Source organism: Vicia villosa, linkage group LG6 (assembly GCF_029867415.1).
Source record: "Vicia villosa cultivar HV-30 ecotype Madison, WI linkage group LG6, Vvil1.0, whole genome shotgun sequence".
In the NCBI taxonomy this organism is placed as follows: domain Eukaryota; kingdom Viridiplantae; phylum Streptophyta; class Magnoliopsida; order Fabales; family Fabaceae; genus Vicia; species Vicia villosa.
Genome location: NC_081185.1, coordinates 158,797,917 through 158,814,936, shown reverse-complemented (window position 1 = coordinate 158,814,936; position 17,020 = coordinate 158,797,917). Strand labels below are relative to the sequence as shown.

The 17,020-nt window shown below is 37.9% G+C and overlaps 2 protein-coding genes across 2 annotated transcripts; one reads left to right on the top strand and one right to left on the bottom strand.

The window, feature by feature from the left end:
- The first annotated feature begins 996 nt into the window (after positions 1–996).
- On the top strand, positions 997–3,766 carry LOC131615140 (BTB/POZ domain-containing protein POB1-like). The gene is made up of 6 exons (XM_058886635.1): positions 997–1,210; positions 1,758–1,850; positions 2,159–2,283; positions 2,366–2,429; positions 2,530–2,809; positions 2,953–3,766. The coding sequence occupies exons 1-6, from the start codon at positions 997–999 to the stop codon at positions 3,764–3,766; spliced, it is 1,590 nt and encodes a 529-aa protein (XP_058742618.1).
- Positions 3,767–9,110: 5,344 nt separating this feature from the next.
- Positions 9,111–10,012, bottom strand: LOC131615139 (protein argonaute 5-like). Its single transcript, XM_058886634.1, has 3 exons — positions 9,946–10,012; positions 9,577–9,866; positions 9,111–9,444 (listed from the first exon to the last, which is right to left on the bottom strand). Exons 1-3 carry the CDS (start codon positions 10,010–10,012, stop codon positions 9,286–9,288), a joined length of 516 nt encoding a protein of 171 aa, XP_058742617.1. The 3' UTR covers positions 9,111–9,285.
- Between the last annotated feature and the right edge of the window lie 7,008 nt (positions 10,013–17,020).

The following is a 17,020-nucleotide window of genomic DNA, read 5'->3' as shown; positions in this document are numbered from 1 at the left end:
GCTTGGTAGCCTCCATATTAGGTGTTGTTGCATTGAACTAGATTAACAAATGACTGTGTTATTTATCATTCTGCATTTAATCTTGCATGATTTTCTATTTGGGAAATGTGTGTTTTGTCAGTAGATGATGTCAAGACATTGTGATTCTGCAAATTATGTCTGCATCATTACAGTCTAGTTTGTCCTGCTTTGTTATGTCTGTTCACGGATATTGTAACATTTGTCTTAACATCATGCTCTGATGTTGGGACATCAGTATTAACATGTGGTACAAGTGCCAGAATTTCAAAATGAAAAAAAATAACTAAGTTACTTATTATATAAATTTTTGTATAGTATTCAAAGTATTCTAATTAGCATAAATGGGAAAAATAATTATTATGTTATTCTATAAATTGGTGTATGGTGGATTATACACAATCAACGGATTCTAACAAATAGAAATGGAAAATACTACTAATTTACTTATTATATAAATTTGTGTATATTATTTAAAGTATTCTAATAAATAGAAATGGGAAAAATAACTTATAGCCTTATTTGTGAATTTGTGTACAGTGTAGTGTACACATTCTAAGGATTCTAAAAAATAGAAATGGAAAAAAGAATTAATATCCTTATTTGTAAATTTGTTTATTATGTATTCTAACAAATATAAATAGAAGAAATAACTAATTTCCCTATTCTATAATTTTGTGAATAGTATTCAAAGTATTTTTATATACAGAAATGAGAAAAATAACTAATTTCCTTATTATGTAAATTTGTGTTAGTGTAGTGTCCACTTTCAAAGAATTCTAACAAATAGAAATATGGGAAAAATAATTCATATCTTTATTCGATTTATTGCTTCATTACCACTACCTCTCATATATAAGTTCTCATTGTTAGAGTAATACTAATACTGTACTTTACACCGTCTACTTTATCATTTGCAAGAAAGTTCTGTGTCCTTTTATCAATCACAAGATGAACACCAATTTAGTTGAATCATTCATGGTGATGGATTCAGATGCTACTAGAAATGAAGGTTCTGATGACACCGATTTTAGCTTTGCATTCAACGATTCTACTTTTTCAGATAGAATCATTCAACTGGAAATCATGAACGATCTTTTTGAAGTTTGTTCTAATGTCGAGAGTTGCTTCACAAGTGCAAATCGGACTAATCGCAACGAATGGAGAAGGGAGGACATCCAGAAAGACAATGGTAAATACAAATATTTTTCTCCAAAACTCTTTAACTTATGAGTTTTTTGTTTTTCCACTTTTTGAGATACAAGTGTAAAAAATATTTTTAATAATTCAAAAGTGAGTGATTACATATTTGATTGGTGTTCATCTCGTGGCCCTGGTGTGTTATTTCAGATTTTGTCTAGAAATCAGAGGGAAACAAAGAGAATGAGTTGAAATTTATAACTCATACCAAATGAACCACATTAGGTTTCCACAAACTGAAAAGAAAATTGTTTTTCTATGTTAAATGAATGCAATCTAGTTAAATATTTTAGGGTTACTAAGGCGTCTATTTTTCAATATTACTCTACCAAATTTAATGGTATATACAGTAGTTGTAAAAATGGTATGAATGCATGCAATATAGTTAAATATGATTTGATTAGCATCATAAATATGACAGGACCCAGAGCAATGATAAAACATGATTATATACATAGGCGTTAGTACATATCAGATTACATGTTTTATCTATCAAGTTTTCATCATTCTAATATGCTCTCTCTTATTTTTGGTAGCAGACTTCTTTTTGGAACAGCCTAACGTAGATGATTGTGCGCCACATAAGCATCAGGATGCAGAGGTAGAAGCAATGGTCGAAGCGTCCACGACTGGTATATGATTAATTTAAAAAAATATATTACGGCTGGTTCAAGTCATGGAGCCAACATCTTGTTGTTGGTAAAACCATGTTTATCAGAATCTTGATTTTTCTGACAACAACTATGGGTTTGATAATCTATTGCACAATTTGGAAATAATTGTGAATTATGTTGATACACTAATTGAATTGCTTGGGTGGCAACATAATCTTATTAAACTTTAAAACACTTTTTTTTCTTGCAAGCTAAACAATTGTTTTCAATAAATGTTGAGTTTTTAGTTCTGCTCTATGGTTTGAGTTGGGTTATTATTAATATAGGTTATGTGGCTGCCAACGCTGATGAGATTGCAAATTTTCACATGGACTACTCTGCAGTTGTTAAAGTGAAGACATTGTATGTCAGCTCTGCCATCCTAGCCGTGAAGAGCTTGTTCTTCTACAAGGTGGACGTCTCTTCTTTATTTGTTATTAGATTTGATTATTTTTGCTAAATATTGTTTGCTTATTATGTGTATTATTTTGCAGCTCTTTTCTAACGGGATGATGGAGTCCAAGCAGAAGCACATCATCCTAAGAATCACTGCATCTGGTATAAACATATTTAAAAAGCTTTATAGATTATTTTTTTAATTAGATTTGTTTTCTCCAACAATTTGTGAACTAATGCTGATTTAATTTTCATGTTTCAGAGGAAGCTCCATTCATGGAACTTTTGAAATTTATGTATAACAGTTCTCTAAACGTCACCTCACCGCCTAGCTTACTGGATGTCTTAATGGCAGCAGACAAGTTCATTGTAGCGTCTTGCATGAGATACTGTATCCGGGTATTGTTGAACATACCCATGAAACTAGAGTATGCATTGCTCTACCTAGAGCTTCCTTATAGTGTCGTGATGGATGATGTTGTTCTGCCATTGATTGTAGCAGCAAAACAGTATCTCGTTTCTCGTTACAAGGACATCATAAAGTATGTTTCTTTATTCTGTGTAGTTTAAATAATTTATACGATATATGTTGCAAATGATATTTAGGACATAATTGATATATTTATAATTGTCTATTGATCACTGCTGATTTTTTTTAATGTTAATAAGTTTTATTAATGATCAGGCATCGGGAGGAGTTGATGGGATTTCCACTTGCCGGGGTTGTAGCATTATTATCCAGTGATGAGTTGCAGGTCGCATCTGAGGATGTAGTGTGCGACTTCATGCTGATGTGGGCTCGAACCCAATACCCAAGACTGGAAGAGAGGAAAGAAGTTATAAGAGCAAAACTTATCCCCTTCATCCGCTTCCCATACATGACATGTCGCAAGCTGAAGATGGTCCAGAGTTGCAATGAATTCGAACATGAAGTCACTTCTAAGCTAGTATTTGATGCCTTGTATTTCAAGGCTCAGGCACCACACCGGAAACGAATACTAGCGGCGGAATCGACTTCCATTAACCGCTTCTTTATTGAGCGGTCATACAAGTATCGTCCCATTAAAATTGTGGAATTTGAATTTCCACTTCAACAGTGTGTGGTCTACTTAGACCTAAGGCGGGAGGAGTGTGCCAACTTGTTCCCCTCTGGCCAAGTTTGTTCACAGGCCTTCCAATTAGGCGGTCATAGGTTTTTCTTGTCAGCGCATTGTAGTATGGACCAACAGAGCTTCTACCATTGCTTCGGTTTTTATTTTGGCATGCAGGAGAAGGACTCTGCGAACTTCAGTGTTGAGTATGAATTTGCTGTTCGGTCGAGGCCTACCTTAGAATACATTAGCAAATATAAAGGCAACTTTATATTTACCGGGGGACGAGCAGCGGTCGGTTACAGAAATTTTTTGTCCACACCTTGGACATCGTTCATGGCAGAGGACAACCTTTTCTTCATTAACGGTGTTCTCCATCTTAGAGTTGAGATAACAATGAGAAACTAGCTTTATTTTAATAATCTTTTAATTTTGTATTTCTGATATTTTGTAGCATTTTTTCTTATTTCCCTTTAATCCTCAGTAATTGTTTAGTTATAAATTTTTGGCAAATTATTCTTATTTAGTTAGTGGGGCATCATAATTCACAATAAAAAATATCCTGCAATCTAGCTATGGTTTGTCAAAACTTGTTCTTTTATAATGTCTATTGGGATGAATGATTTCAATTTTGTAAATTTATTTGGTTGAATTTGAGTTTGAAATAAAATTAATTGACTTTTGTTAATTTGTGTTATATTAAGTGATTTTGATTCAGAATTTAGTGTGATTTGTTAATATATTGTAAAAGTTATTTTGGATGACTTGTGGTTAGAGGGTCACGATCAACAATTGAAACAAATGTCTTTAATTGTAAGTTTTATTATTGACTTGTGTTTTGCACACTTACTAATATGTGTTAGGGTTTTATGATTTTTTCCTTCTATTTAGGGATGGCAATGACCAGGGTTTGGGCAGGGTACTACATTACCCATATCTGCGGTTTAAAAAAACCCATGTACCTGAGTCCATACCCGCATGGACATCAATGTTCGTACCCGTATCTATATCATACGGGTACCTCAATACCCATACCCGGTTATCCGTGTTTTTAATAAAATTAAATCGATAAATTATAAAATCTCATATAATTTTAAGTTTTTTAACAAAATTAAAAAAATTATGGATGTTATTGTTGAGTTAAAAAATAAATAAACACAATGTGTAATAGTTTAATTGCGATATATTTTTTAAAAATTGATAAATATATTTTTATATAATAGTATAAATGACATGATATAAATATGTAGTGCGGTTATGAGGCGGGGTAGGTAGTTAGATACACATGCCCACACTCATCATACTTGCTTATTTTAATGAATAATTACACGTGCCCGTATCAGTATTCATTTTACGAATTTTTACCCTACTCGTTATAGGCATTTTTGACAGGTACCCATATGAGCCAAATTTTCATCCCAACTTCTATTTTTTTATTAACTAAGGTTGAGAGGATTAAGACAACAAATATCTTTAATTATAAGTTTTATTATTGACTTGTTTTTTAATTTACTAATGTTTGTTAGGGTGTTTAAGATTTTTCTTTTCTAGTTTTCAATTACTTAAGGTTGGGATGGTGAAAATGATAAGACAACTTTTGTCTTTAATTATCTAATTAGTTGCTAATAATGGGTGACTTATTTTCTAATAACTAACTAATAATAAATTTCATTAGTTAAAAAATAATAATAGAAAGTTGGATCCCTTGAAAAATATTCTAATAATTAACTAATAATTATTTATCTGCTCTTTAATTACTTCCTTGTAATAAATGTTATTAACTTTAAAATGTGCATGTAATATTTAATAAAAAATTTATAGGTGATCTCTTTTAAAATTTAAATATTTAAAAATAAATTTTGTTTTAATTTTGTTTTCCGAGCTATATCATAAAACAAAAATGTTATTTTATTATTTTTGAAGGTTGATTACATGTGGGAACCCTTTCCGCCGCTCACCACTTTTCATCTCCCAAAATCCAATTTTCTAGATTCAACATGTAGCTATGCTTGGCGGTGAAATGATGTTCTTCTTCCGCAATATTCTTTTACCCTTGAAGTTGAACAATCATCATCATCGATAGTTTTGATGTAGTCTTCGGGTGGTTATCTCAGAACGGCACCGCCGCATGCAATTGTTGGTTTCTCATCATGTTTCTCTCCTTCAGACCTTCATTTTGGTTGCTTCTTAGTTCCCTTTACTCCAATGATTTTGTTCTGGCGAGACATCTGGTATTGTTGGTATACGAACATTGCAGGCAGATCAGAAACCGGTTGGTCAAATTCGAGTCGTGTTTTTGTTTCATTAGTGAGATTTTTTCGGTGTTGAGTTCACAACGGATTATGGATCTCTTGAGGCGTAGCTTTTCGCCGGCAGATTGTTGTGTGCTGTAAGTAATTTTAAACGAAAATGGTTTAGCCATAGTCACATGTTTGTGTTTCTGGTGCAAAGTTGATATCTTGAGCTTTTGATTCTCATTATCTCCATATCTGTTGAAAATGTAAGTTTTAAGAATTAAGGACGGTCTCCTCTATGCTGGAGTTGACTCAATATTCGCATCACTCAACGTGATTGTTGTTGAATTGATTTAATATTCATATCATTCTATATTTTTGATGTTGGATTGTTTGTCTTGAAAGATACTTTCTTGCATGCTGATTTTTTTAAAAAGTTATTGGTTCGTGAATTAATCCGTGTTGGGGATTGGTTCGTTCGCCATCTTAAAAAGTAAAGGCTCACACAAGAATTTTTTTGCTATTTGGTTTCGTACCCCTACGTGAGTTTGCTAGATAGTCTCTATGTGTGTGCGTGCTTGCTTTTATTTCATTTTAAATCACTTTCGTTTTAATTAATCTATTGTATATCCTTCTGGATAAATTTTAAGGTTTGACTGAAATTAAATTAAATGATAATTATAATGTTGAATGAAATTATTATTATTGAATTCAAAACTAAATAATACAATTAATAAATTTATACAATTAAAAGTCCGGTATATATACGATCTTTTCCGTTGGTAATTATTTTAAAGAATTTTTTAGAGCTCAATCAAATTATAAGTGTCACTCATTTTCCTGCACGGGCGGGAGGCACCTTCTCTTTTTCTGAATTCTTAGAAATTATACAAGAGTGTCATCGGAGGAACCTATATCCTACTAAAGAAGTCAAATACCGTACATTACGGTAAAAGTAAATCATAAATTAAAGAAGGAAAGTCAATGATTAGACAAAGTCGACTCATCTTATTAGTGAAAGAAATTGATAAAATCATTACTAATAACATATTGAAATTCTCTTTGTTGTTTGTCAATTTTACAGGAAAGGAGTCACGATCGCGCTTAGATACCAGATCTGAGTTAAGTCTCATCCGACGACACTCCTTCTTCGAGAGTTGAGTACCCGATCATGGTTAAGTCCCTTCCGGCTGTGCTCCCATATGAAACCCGGGTCGAGTTTACATTCCTCCTTTGGGAGTCGAATACTTTACCAGATCAAGGTTAAATTCCTACCTACTGTGCTCCCTAATCCAACCCGGGCTGAGTTTGCGTTCCTCCTCAGGGTTCAAATAATACAGCGTCACTCCCTATGCATGTGACGTTGGTTAAACCGGTTAAGCCTTTACGCCTCTGAACCGCACCTAAGTCGGTTAAGCCCTCGGGCCTCTAAACTGCACTTAAACTAGTTAGGCCTTTGGGCCTCTGAACTGCACGCAATCACGCCTTCACGCATCTAACCTACTTTACAACATCATCTCGCAAGGGATTCTGACGTCGGTCACGCCCTCGCGCCTCTAACGCTATTTTTAGTTGAACCTAACAAAGCGTTTAAACATTGATCATATTCGATAAAAAGACTTTGTCGAATAACTTAATTATTATGCTAAACAAATGCCTTTGGCACCGGTCAAGATCAAGAAGACCTCCGTCCGAGACCAAGTTATCAAAACCTCTAGCAAGTTATTTAACCTATGTGATCTGGTTAAGCGCCCAAATGTATATACAGATCGGGCAGAAATTAATCTATTCATATACACCTGGGTTATCAACAAAGGTCAGAAATAGGCTAAAAAGATTCTCCAAGGATCAAATCTTGATACCCCGAGGCTCATGTAAAAAATAAGCAAGGTCTACTCATGAGTTTCTAGGCTTTAGAGCATCTAAAGCCTTTCATGATCTGTTGCGATCATAAATCGCAAGGCCAAACATTGAATGAATAAAAGAATTAACAAATGAGTCGGAATCCCGATAGGACTTTTCGACCTCTCCATATTTATAACTTGACGGGTTCTAGAATATCATCGGGACAGGAACCAACTGTGACTTCTCCAAATAAAGTTGGACACCTATTTGTTTTTTTTATTCGTTAAAATTCAAAGTTTATAGTTAAAAGAAAGAAATTATTGTTGTCTAATTATTTAAGTATTTTTAGATAAAATAAATTTTAACAATATATAAAAAAATTATTTTGAAGTTATAATTTTGAGATATGCAAGAAACATTATTTTAAAAATAAATTCAAAAATCAAAGATATGTAAACTTATTCTATTCCCTTTACTCAAGGTCGGGGAAGTTGCAAAAGAAGGATGTTACAAACATTTGAGACCACCTGAACATAAGATGTTTTAGATTTTAGAATATTATTGAGTTCAATTGTTAGAATTTCATTGGGTTGAATTGAATGAAACATGTCTCCATATAGACTGGGTCAAAGGATTGAGATATCAGATATAATGACCAGGGTAGAAAACCTAGTTCTAATGTCCGATGGTGGAAAGAAACCTAAAGTTTTATATGTCAATTGTCTCCTATTTTTTTATAAGGATTAAATATAACAAAATATTTATGTTTTAAAAAAACTAATAAAACTAAGATTAAAATTTACTATTTTTTATTTTTTTCTGATAGTAATCTAAAAACTCATAATTTTAGTGAGATTAAAAACCTATTCAATCTAAGCAATGTCAGTGAAAATTGTTTTTACACCATCATCCAATAGAATTATAACATTCAGCCATGTCATATAAATATTTTAAAATTAAAAATGTGGTTTGTCGGGATACACATACGTGATTGATTAACAGTGTAAAAATACTTTACGCTGTCAGTGCATAGCTCAACTAAGAGTGTATTTGTTTTTCTACAAATAGTTAATTTTTTTTACAAAATTTGAATTATATATTAATTTCTAATACAATTTCTTTAGCATTTTCATAATCATGTTCTATTTTTTTTATAAAAAAAAAATTGTAATTAGACAATTGATCTAGAAAATCTCTTCACCCACCTCCTAACCTTCTTGGCCACCTCCGGTGAATTTACCAAAATACCCCTAGTTTCGGAAGTTCATTTCCGAAAACGTACTTTTTTTGAGAAAAAAAGTGTCTTCGGAAATGTATCTCCGAAAAGGTGTTTTTTTTAATATAAAATATTGATTTCGGAGATGCATCTCCGAAATAAAGTTACTTTTCAGAAAATTGGTGTATTCGGAAGTTCATCTCCGAATTCACCCCCCTTGGAGGAATTCGGAAATGTACTTCCGAAATAATGTCTGGACAGAAGAAAAATAACAAACAAGAACGATTCGTTTTATTTAATCGGATGAAGATTACATCGATCACATTACATAAGATTAAAGTTACATATTGTTAAACATGGTAATTACACTTTCTTTACTTTTACTGTTTTTACATCGATTCACTTTCTTCACATCACTGAACCAAACCCAACGTTGTTCACCTACCTCCTCCTTTTCATATTCCCGGTAATTACACTTTCTTTACTTTTACTGTTTTTACCAAGACATGTAGAAATTGTTGCCCTTTTGTTAACATAGCTGTTATCATTTAAACATGTTGTAAAATATCTTGTAGGATACTGTATGAGTACAGTTAATGAGTACTAGTACATTCATATATATGAAGCGTGCTTTAGTCAAGTTTAACCCGATTGATTCTCATATATATGACGGAGGAGGTGGATGTCCGGAGGAAGAAGAACCGGAAGTTCATCTCCTTATACATTTTAACTAACTGGTTGATAATTTCTCTACACACTTTTTTTGAAGTAATTTCTGGCGAAATAGATACCTAATAATATTAATAACATTTATAAAAATTATCAGTCTCTTGATATTCATACCACATTGTAGCAATATAATAAACACAAATAAAAACAAAAAATCAGAGTTCAAAAAAAATGTATCAGCATAATATACTAACATCATAGTGGTGTAGATCCTTATCAGCCACTCGCAACTGAAAATGATTAGCACGAACTTGAATTTTCCTTCCCAATTGACCGTAACCAGGTCGGTTAGGGAACCTAACCGCCTTCTGAGACGACGGAGCCGACTCTAGAGTAGCCTTCTGTTTAACTTCGGCAGTCAGGCTCTCGATGGAAATCAGAGCCGAACTCAAGGAAGCAACCGGCGCAGCAACAGATGGAGTAATAACCGGCGGTGCAACAGATGGAACAAACAGCGCTGCAACAGGTGGACGAACAACCAGAGCTGCAACATATGGAGGAAAAATGGGTGAGAGAGCAGGCTTTTAAGTAGGAAAGTGTTACCACATTTCTTAGAAGGTAACCGTCTGAAAGTGGTGGGGAGAAAGAAAAGGCACTTAGAAATTTCAAATCAGGTTGATTACAACTCATTTTTGCCCTGTAATGGTGAATAATTAAGATAAGAAAACGCACTTGTAAAATTTTTGAATTTTTTTGAATTTTTTGGTGTTTCGGAGATTCATTTCCGAATTAAAAAAAAATCAAAAAAAAAAACTTCGGAGATGCATCTCCGAAGCAGGGGTAATTTTGGGATTTCGCTGGGGGTGACCCCCATAGGGAGGTGGCTAAAGAAATTTTCTTGATCTATAGCAGCCTCAATACCCATATCCATAGAATGAAAAGTTTGAGAATTTCTTTGGCCACCTGCCAACCTTCTAGCTCACCTCTGGTGAAAAACCCAGAATACCCCTGACTTCGGAAATGAACTTCCGAAATGCAAGAAAAAGGTGTTTTCGGAGATGCATCTCCGAAAGCGCCTTTTTTTTTAAAAAAATTTGACTTATTTCGGAAATGCACTTCCGAAAACACCATTTCGGAAGTTCATTTCCGAAATACTGCGCGTTTTGCAGATTAAGCAAAACAGCCCCCTCCCCCTAATCATTTACCCTAATCTTCTTCCAAACTCACACCCCAAGAGATTTTTGTGCAAACCAGTTCCAAGCTACCTCAAAGGCTCCAACTACTTGCTCTATTACATTCAAAAGTCCTCAAATCCATTCAATCGGTAAGCATTTTGATTTTAAGATCTATGATTAAAATGTATATTAGGGTGTTTACAAATAGCAAAAAATGTATTAGGTTAGGTTTATACTGATATTTAGGATGTTTAGAATGTGTAGACATAGGTTTGATGTTTGGTTTTGGGATCTGCCATGGGAGTTGCAGAAAACTCCATTGCAGGGGTGTTTCGGAAGTTCATTTCCGAAAACACCTCCATCCCAGTTTTCGGAAATGAACTTCCAAACTGTATCAGAATTTCAATTGTTTTTGTTTCTTCTTTTGTCTCGCATATTAATCGATTTCAATTGTTTACAGGAACATGTCAGGCAACCAACCAGCACGCATCAGACAGGGAGAGAGTCTCAGACTGCGTCAGCTAGACGCGAGCGGGCGGCGGCGCAACTGGCGTAGACCCAGGGACGGGGGCAGGGCCGGGGACGCCGTGTCCGAGTTCCCGTGGCCGTGGGAGAGGGTACATCTGCTTCAGGATCTAGGAGTCGGATGGCTCGGGTATCTTCTTCCCGCCAGCGAGAGGAGGAGGAGGAGGAGGTGCCAGTGCCATACCACGAGCCGGAGGGTGTACCGGATGTTGACCCTCCAGCCGGGGAGGAGGATGAGCAGGAGGATGGCTATCCGGGAGGGCCCTTTGACACTTCCGTGCTGATTCACTACCACGATCACGTCGCTCGGCGGATCTGGGAGGGAGAGGTATTTTTTTAATTTAACCGTTTATTTGTCACCATTTTTTATAATCTAACCGTTTATTTGTCGCTTATTTAATATATGTCCGCTTATTTAATATATGTCGCTTATTTGTTTTTTTTTGTAACAGGAGAGAGAGCCGCTGAAAATGGTCAACCACGCCCACAAGATTTTCGGTCTGTTTAAACCAGCAGCTGAGTGGTTTAACGACCATGTGCGAGGTTCAGGGCTCAGCGGGCTCTGCATGACGGGGTACACCACCATCAGCACCGGCATGCAGGGGGCATTTGTGGAGCGCTGGCACAAGGAGACGTCCTCTTTCCACTTGCCGGTTGGGGAGATGACGATCACTTTGCACGACGTGCAGTGTCTTCTCCACCTGCCGATTAGGGGGCCGCTGTTGACCCACTCCAAGATCCAGAGGGTGGAGGCCATTGAGTGGATGATGCTCTACTTGGGCATGGAGCACGAGGTTGCTCACTATGAGTGCGCCATGACTTCTGGGCCTCATGTCCGGTTCACCACACTGAGCACTTATTGACCACCATCTGGACGCGGCTGCCGATGCCGAGGGTGAGGGTAACCAGCTGTTCACAGAGTATCACCGCGGCTGCGCTCTCCGGTGCTGGTACATGCATGTGGTAGGCGCTGCATGCTTTGTGGACAAGAGTGCCAGGTACGTCGACGTGACCTACCTCCGCTACTTCATGGACCTGGATACCGTTCACTAGTGGAACTGGGGGGCAGCTACTCTGGCATACCTCTACCAGAAGCTGAATGAGGCCTCCAACTGGAGGACGAGGCAGTTGGTCGGATCCTGCACACTGCTTACGGTACATTTTATTTTAACACATTATCGTATTTATTTATTTATTTATGTTTCGTATTTATTTTTAATACATTATCGTGTTTCTGTTTCAGAGCTGGATCATCTCCTACTTCTCCCGCATCCACGTCTTTCACATCGATCCTGCGTACGTGGACGCCATGCCCAGGGCCGCCAGATACGCTCTCCAGAGGGGGAACAATGCGGTGGGACCATACCGTCTGTACTTGGACCGCACGATGCACGACGACGTCACCTGGAGGCCGTTCGTCGACTACGCTCTGATTGTCCCCTTTGACGGCATTGCTCTATATTCAGGCTGGTTGGCATGCGGGACCGGCATCATGGTCCGGTATCTCCCTGAGCGGTGCATGCGTCAGTTCGGATTCGTGCAACGGATACCCAGGTCACCCTTTGAGGCAGCTCCCGACACAGTGACCTGAGTGCAGCTCACTGCCATATGGGAGGACCGGCAGCATCATGTGGTACCGCAGGAGTACCGTCTCACTCGGGTCACACAGGACTGGCACAGTGAGGAGGGGTACGTCACATGGTTCTACCGGGTGTCCCATCCTCTACTGAGACCCGACGTTCCCGGCGCTCCTAGGCCAGCACATGAGGAGATCCTGGAGAACCAGCAGGCCGAGGATGACCACGCCATTGATCTCCTGCCGATCTGCCAGCGGATAGAGATGCTTGGGCGGGACGCCTTGGATCGGGTTGTCGTTCTTCAGGGCGGTCCAGATGCAGTCGCCGTGATGGAGGCGATCGTCACTGATGCGGGCCGTGCGGCGGGGTACAGGCGGCAGAGGAGGGCTCAGGGTGAGAGGGTTATGCACACCCAGTAGTGGTCGGGTTTATTTAATTTTTGTTTTCGGATTGTATATTGCGCACACTATTACTATTTGGTTCGGCTTGTATATATTATTTGGATTTTATTTATCGTATTAGTATTTTCTTTTTATCTGTTGCTTATTTTATTTGGCGTTTGCGTTTAATTAAAATGCGAGACTGTTTAAGAAATAACATAAAAAAAAACACAGTTTCTGCATAATTCGGAAATAAACTTCCGAATTCACCCATGAGGTGTTTTCGGAACTTCATCTCCGAAGACACCCCCATGAGGTGTTTTCGGAGATGAACTTCCGAATTATGGAAATTTTTTTTAAAAAAAAGCGCTTCGGAAGTTCATTTCCGAAGCAGGGGTATTTTAGGATTTTCGCTGGGGGTGACTCCCATAGGGAGGTGGCTAAAGAAATTTTCAAAAATTTTACTAAGTAAATTTACTTCAAACAATATCTCATATACTAAATAGTCATGCCTACCAAAAATTTAAAATTTTCTTGCTCATATGTTTTTAACTTCAACTAATTCCAATAAAACATCTTTTATTTGTAATGTTTGAAATCTCAAAGATGTTACTCACTTAAGACAACTTTTCTAAATCATTTGTGACGTAAATTTAAGAGTTAAGCTAGGAATATCATTTGGTAGAATTTTCCATCTTTTAATAGAAAAAAATATTGAATAGATTCATTGTAGCACTCTAAAAATATATACAGCTTTAGGAGAACAATTAATCATATCCCAAAACATTAAATTTAGACTATGACAAAAACATGGATCATAAAATAATTATGAGTCCTGAATGTTACAAGCATTGCATCCGCCTCTGAATCATGAGGTTTACGCGCCGCATTATCGTTTACATCATGCTGGTCCGACAATAATTTTGCTAAAAAAAAAAAAAGGAGAAAGCATATATTAGTATGATAAAAACCTAATATAAATAGAGTGACACTTCTTTTTGAAAAAAAAATTAAAATAACCATGTTTAATAAAAAATATACAAGAAAAACCATGTTTTCGGGTTATTTACCAAACTGTGTAGGTTTGGGACCGACTGGAAGTGAATGCGCCAAACCATTTGGCGCATATATACCTAACTAGCCAATCCATTTGGCGTAAACCCTAAAAAAATTAGGGCAAAGGGAAGTAGCCAATCCAATTGGCGCATGCACTCCTAAAACAACACATAGGCGCCATTTCATTTGGCTCCTATGTGTTGTGCTTATTTTTTTTTAAAATTTTACCTGTTTCGGGTATTTTCGCGCACCGGTTCGGGTATATGTCTGATAAATCGATTCCGGAAAATGTCTGATAAATCGATTTTGGAAAAACAGAAGAATATGTCTGAATAATGTTTGCCTTGGCAATTTCGGTTATTCACTAAAGCACAATTTATTGATGAAAGACGGAGGCAAGGTTACAAGAGGTGGTAAGCGAAACTGATACAATGCTTTAAAAAAAAAAATACAGATTATACTAAACTTGCGACGAGGTCGAGCCACGATGAGGGCATCTTTTTCTATTGTGCCCCACCTGACGACAAATGCTGCATTTTCGTTCCATTTTGTCGTGGACGTCCATTTCGGTTCTAATCCATGTACTATTGGGACGCCCTTTTTTCTTTCGCCGCATTGCGTCGTTGTGCCAAACTACCTCTCCTTCATAGTCAGGCCAGTAATCCTCCTTGGCCACCACAGGAAACGCAACACTGTAAACTCTAAGCAATGTCTGAGTCTTGTAAATCGGAGACAGTAGTGATATAGCGTCGCGGTGGGCATACGCACATGCAGCTATGACGTGCGAGCAAGGCATACGAAAAGCTTGAAACCTTCCACAGTCGCACCAATCTTCGTCAAGAAGAACCCTATATTGTTGTCTTGGCAATCCCTCATTGTGGTCAATTGTCTCGCGCACACTGAACGTGCGACTGAATCGGTCGAAAGAAGTTACTTGGTGAGTGTTTGCTTTTGCCGATTGTTGTTGCATAAATTTCATGCATCTATCACTTAAAAGTTGGCCAGATTGCCTAACATCACCCCATCTCCTGCCTCTTGTTGAGAACAGTGAAGCCATCCTAAAGTATGTGGCCTCCACCAGTGCTGTGATTGGATGGTTACGAATGCCTTTGAAAACGCCATTCATGGATTCCACGAGATTGGTTGTCATATGGCCCCATCGCACGCCTTTGTCGTAAGCCCTTGTCCATTTCTCCCTGGAAAGATTATCTACCCAACTACCTGCCTCTGGATTTGTCATTACAATCTCACTCCGATAATGCTGGAATGTGGGTTGGGTCAATGCATAACCAGCATTGACCAGGGTCTTTCTTAGATGTCTGTCCTTGATCTCCCGCATGAAGTTCTGGGCGATGTGGCGAATACAATAGACGTGTTTTGAAGGGGGGTCATGCCATCCGTTTGCTGGATTATTATAAGCACTCTCTATGGAAGCGTGCCTATCAGAGATTAAACAGATGTCAGGCTGAGGAGCAACATGTTCTCGGAGGTTCCTTAGAAAGAAACTCCAAGCCGCCGCAGTTTCACCTTCGACGATTGCAAACGCCACTGGAAATATGTTGCTGTTCCCGTCTTGTGCAACCGCCATGAGCATGGTGCCTTTGTATTTGCCGTATAACCATGTCCCATCAATTTGAAGTATGGGTTTACAGTGTGCAAACCCTCGTACGCAAGGTTTGAACGCCCAAAAAAGCCGATGGAATATTCCGTTTCCTTGGACAGGGTTTCCATCCGGGGCATGCGCGGGCAATGTCTCTAGAATAGTAACAGTTCCAGGTGCGTAACTATGTAGCGCATTGAGGTATCGGGGAAGTATGTTGTATGACTCCTCCCAGTTGCCGTAGACTGTCTCAATTGCCTTTGTTTTTGCAACCCACGCCTTTCTGTAAGATGGAGTGTAGTTGAAGGTTGTAACAATGTGTGATATTATATTTTTAACCTTCAGAGACGGATCAGAGCTTATGAGAGGCAAGATCTCCTGACATATGAGATCGGCACTGAGTTTTGTATGATCCTGGGAATTGTTAGGGTTGACACACGTGTGTTTCTGCGTAATCGACCCTATTTTCCATGCATTACTTCTCTTCCTATAAGAAGCCAAAAGTCTAAACCCACACTCTGGATTTTTACAAGTGATTACATACCGTTCGAGGTTTGAACGATCTACGTCAAAATCAACATTGTTCGCCATGTGCCATTTTTTTATTCTTCTCAGACAAGCCTCCTTAGAAGGAAACTTGTCTCCTTCCTTTAATTCTTCGTCATTTTGGATGTAGGGTGTGAAGAAGATGTCAGATGATGGTTCGTCACCTTGCAGGTTCAAGTTACTCATATGTGCTGGAGGTGCGTACGCATGAGCTGGAGGCACCAACGTTTGTTGCTCGTCGTCGGATTCCTCGTTGACCATGTCGTCAAATTCAGTTTCCAGATCGTCTTCTTCCTCGTCTATGACGTCAACCTCGTCTTGCTCGTTGACTGGTGGGTCAATAACTTGTGACTGGACAACATTAGTTTCTTGTGTCTCAACCTGTAGAGTAACGTACAGCTCGATGGAATCCAACCCAGAGTATTCGTGGGTGGTAAACATATCTTGGAGGTCTTCGTTAGTGGCAATCTCCATCTCGTAAAACTTGACGGTGTTGTCTTCATTGAAATGGGGACATTGGTAAAAAACACTTGCAATAGGACCCATTGCAATCTTAGAGTATAGTCGTTGAATGAAGTACGAAAATGTTGCTCTTTTGCTTAACAACAATGGTACAACCTGAGTGTTTCTCATCACAAAACCGGCTATTTCATGAGAGTAGGTCTCCCCGTTCAGATGGGCATGCACAAGGTACTGGGTTGATGAAGTCATTTTGACGGGGAAAGTGTTTGGGTGTTGTAAGCTCAAGTCAGATTGGGTAAAATTGTTGGTGTGGGCTGTAATGTTTAGAAAATATTGGTATGCCTTATAAATTGTGCTTCTTACATCCTTGCCAACAC

Bases quoted from the DNA above. Each gene is read 5' to 3' on its own strand.
- LOC131615140 (XM_058886635.1), top strand. From the start codon at position 997: ATGGTGATGGATTCAGATGCTACTAGAAATGAAGGTTCTGATGACACC. The intron at 1,851-2,158 runs GTATATGATTAA...TTATTAATATAG, and splicing joins GGTCGAAGCGTCCACGACTG to GTTATGTGGCTGCCAACGCT. The intron at 2,430-2,529 runs GTATAAACATAT...TTCATGTTTCAG, and splicing joins CCTAAGAATCACTGCATCTG to AGGAAGCTCCATTCATGGAA.
- LOC131615139 (XM_058886634.1), bottom strand. From the start codon at position 10,012: ATGAGTTGTAATCAACCTGATTTGAAATTTCTAAGTGCCTTTTCTTTC. The intron at 9,867-9,945 runs GTTACCTTCTAA...CATATGTTGCAG, and splicing joins CTCCCCACCACTTTCAGACG to CTCTGGTTGTTCGTCCACCT. The intron at 9,445-9,576 runs GTTAGTATATTA...TAATATTATTAG, and splicing joins AGGATCTACACCACTATGAT to GTATCTATTTCGCCAGAAAT.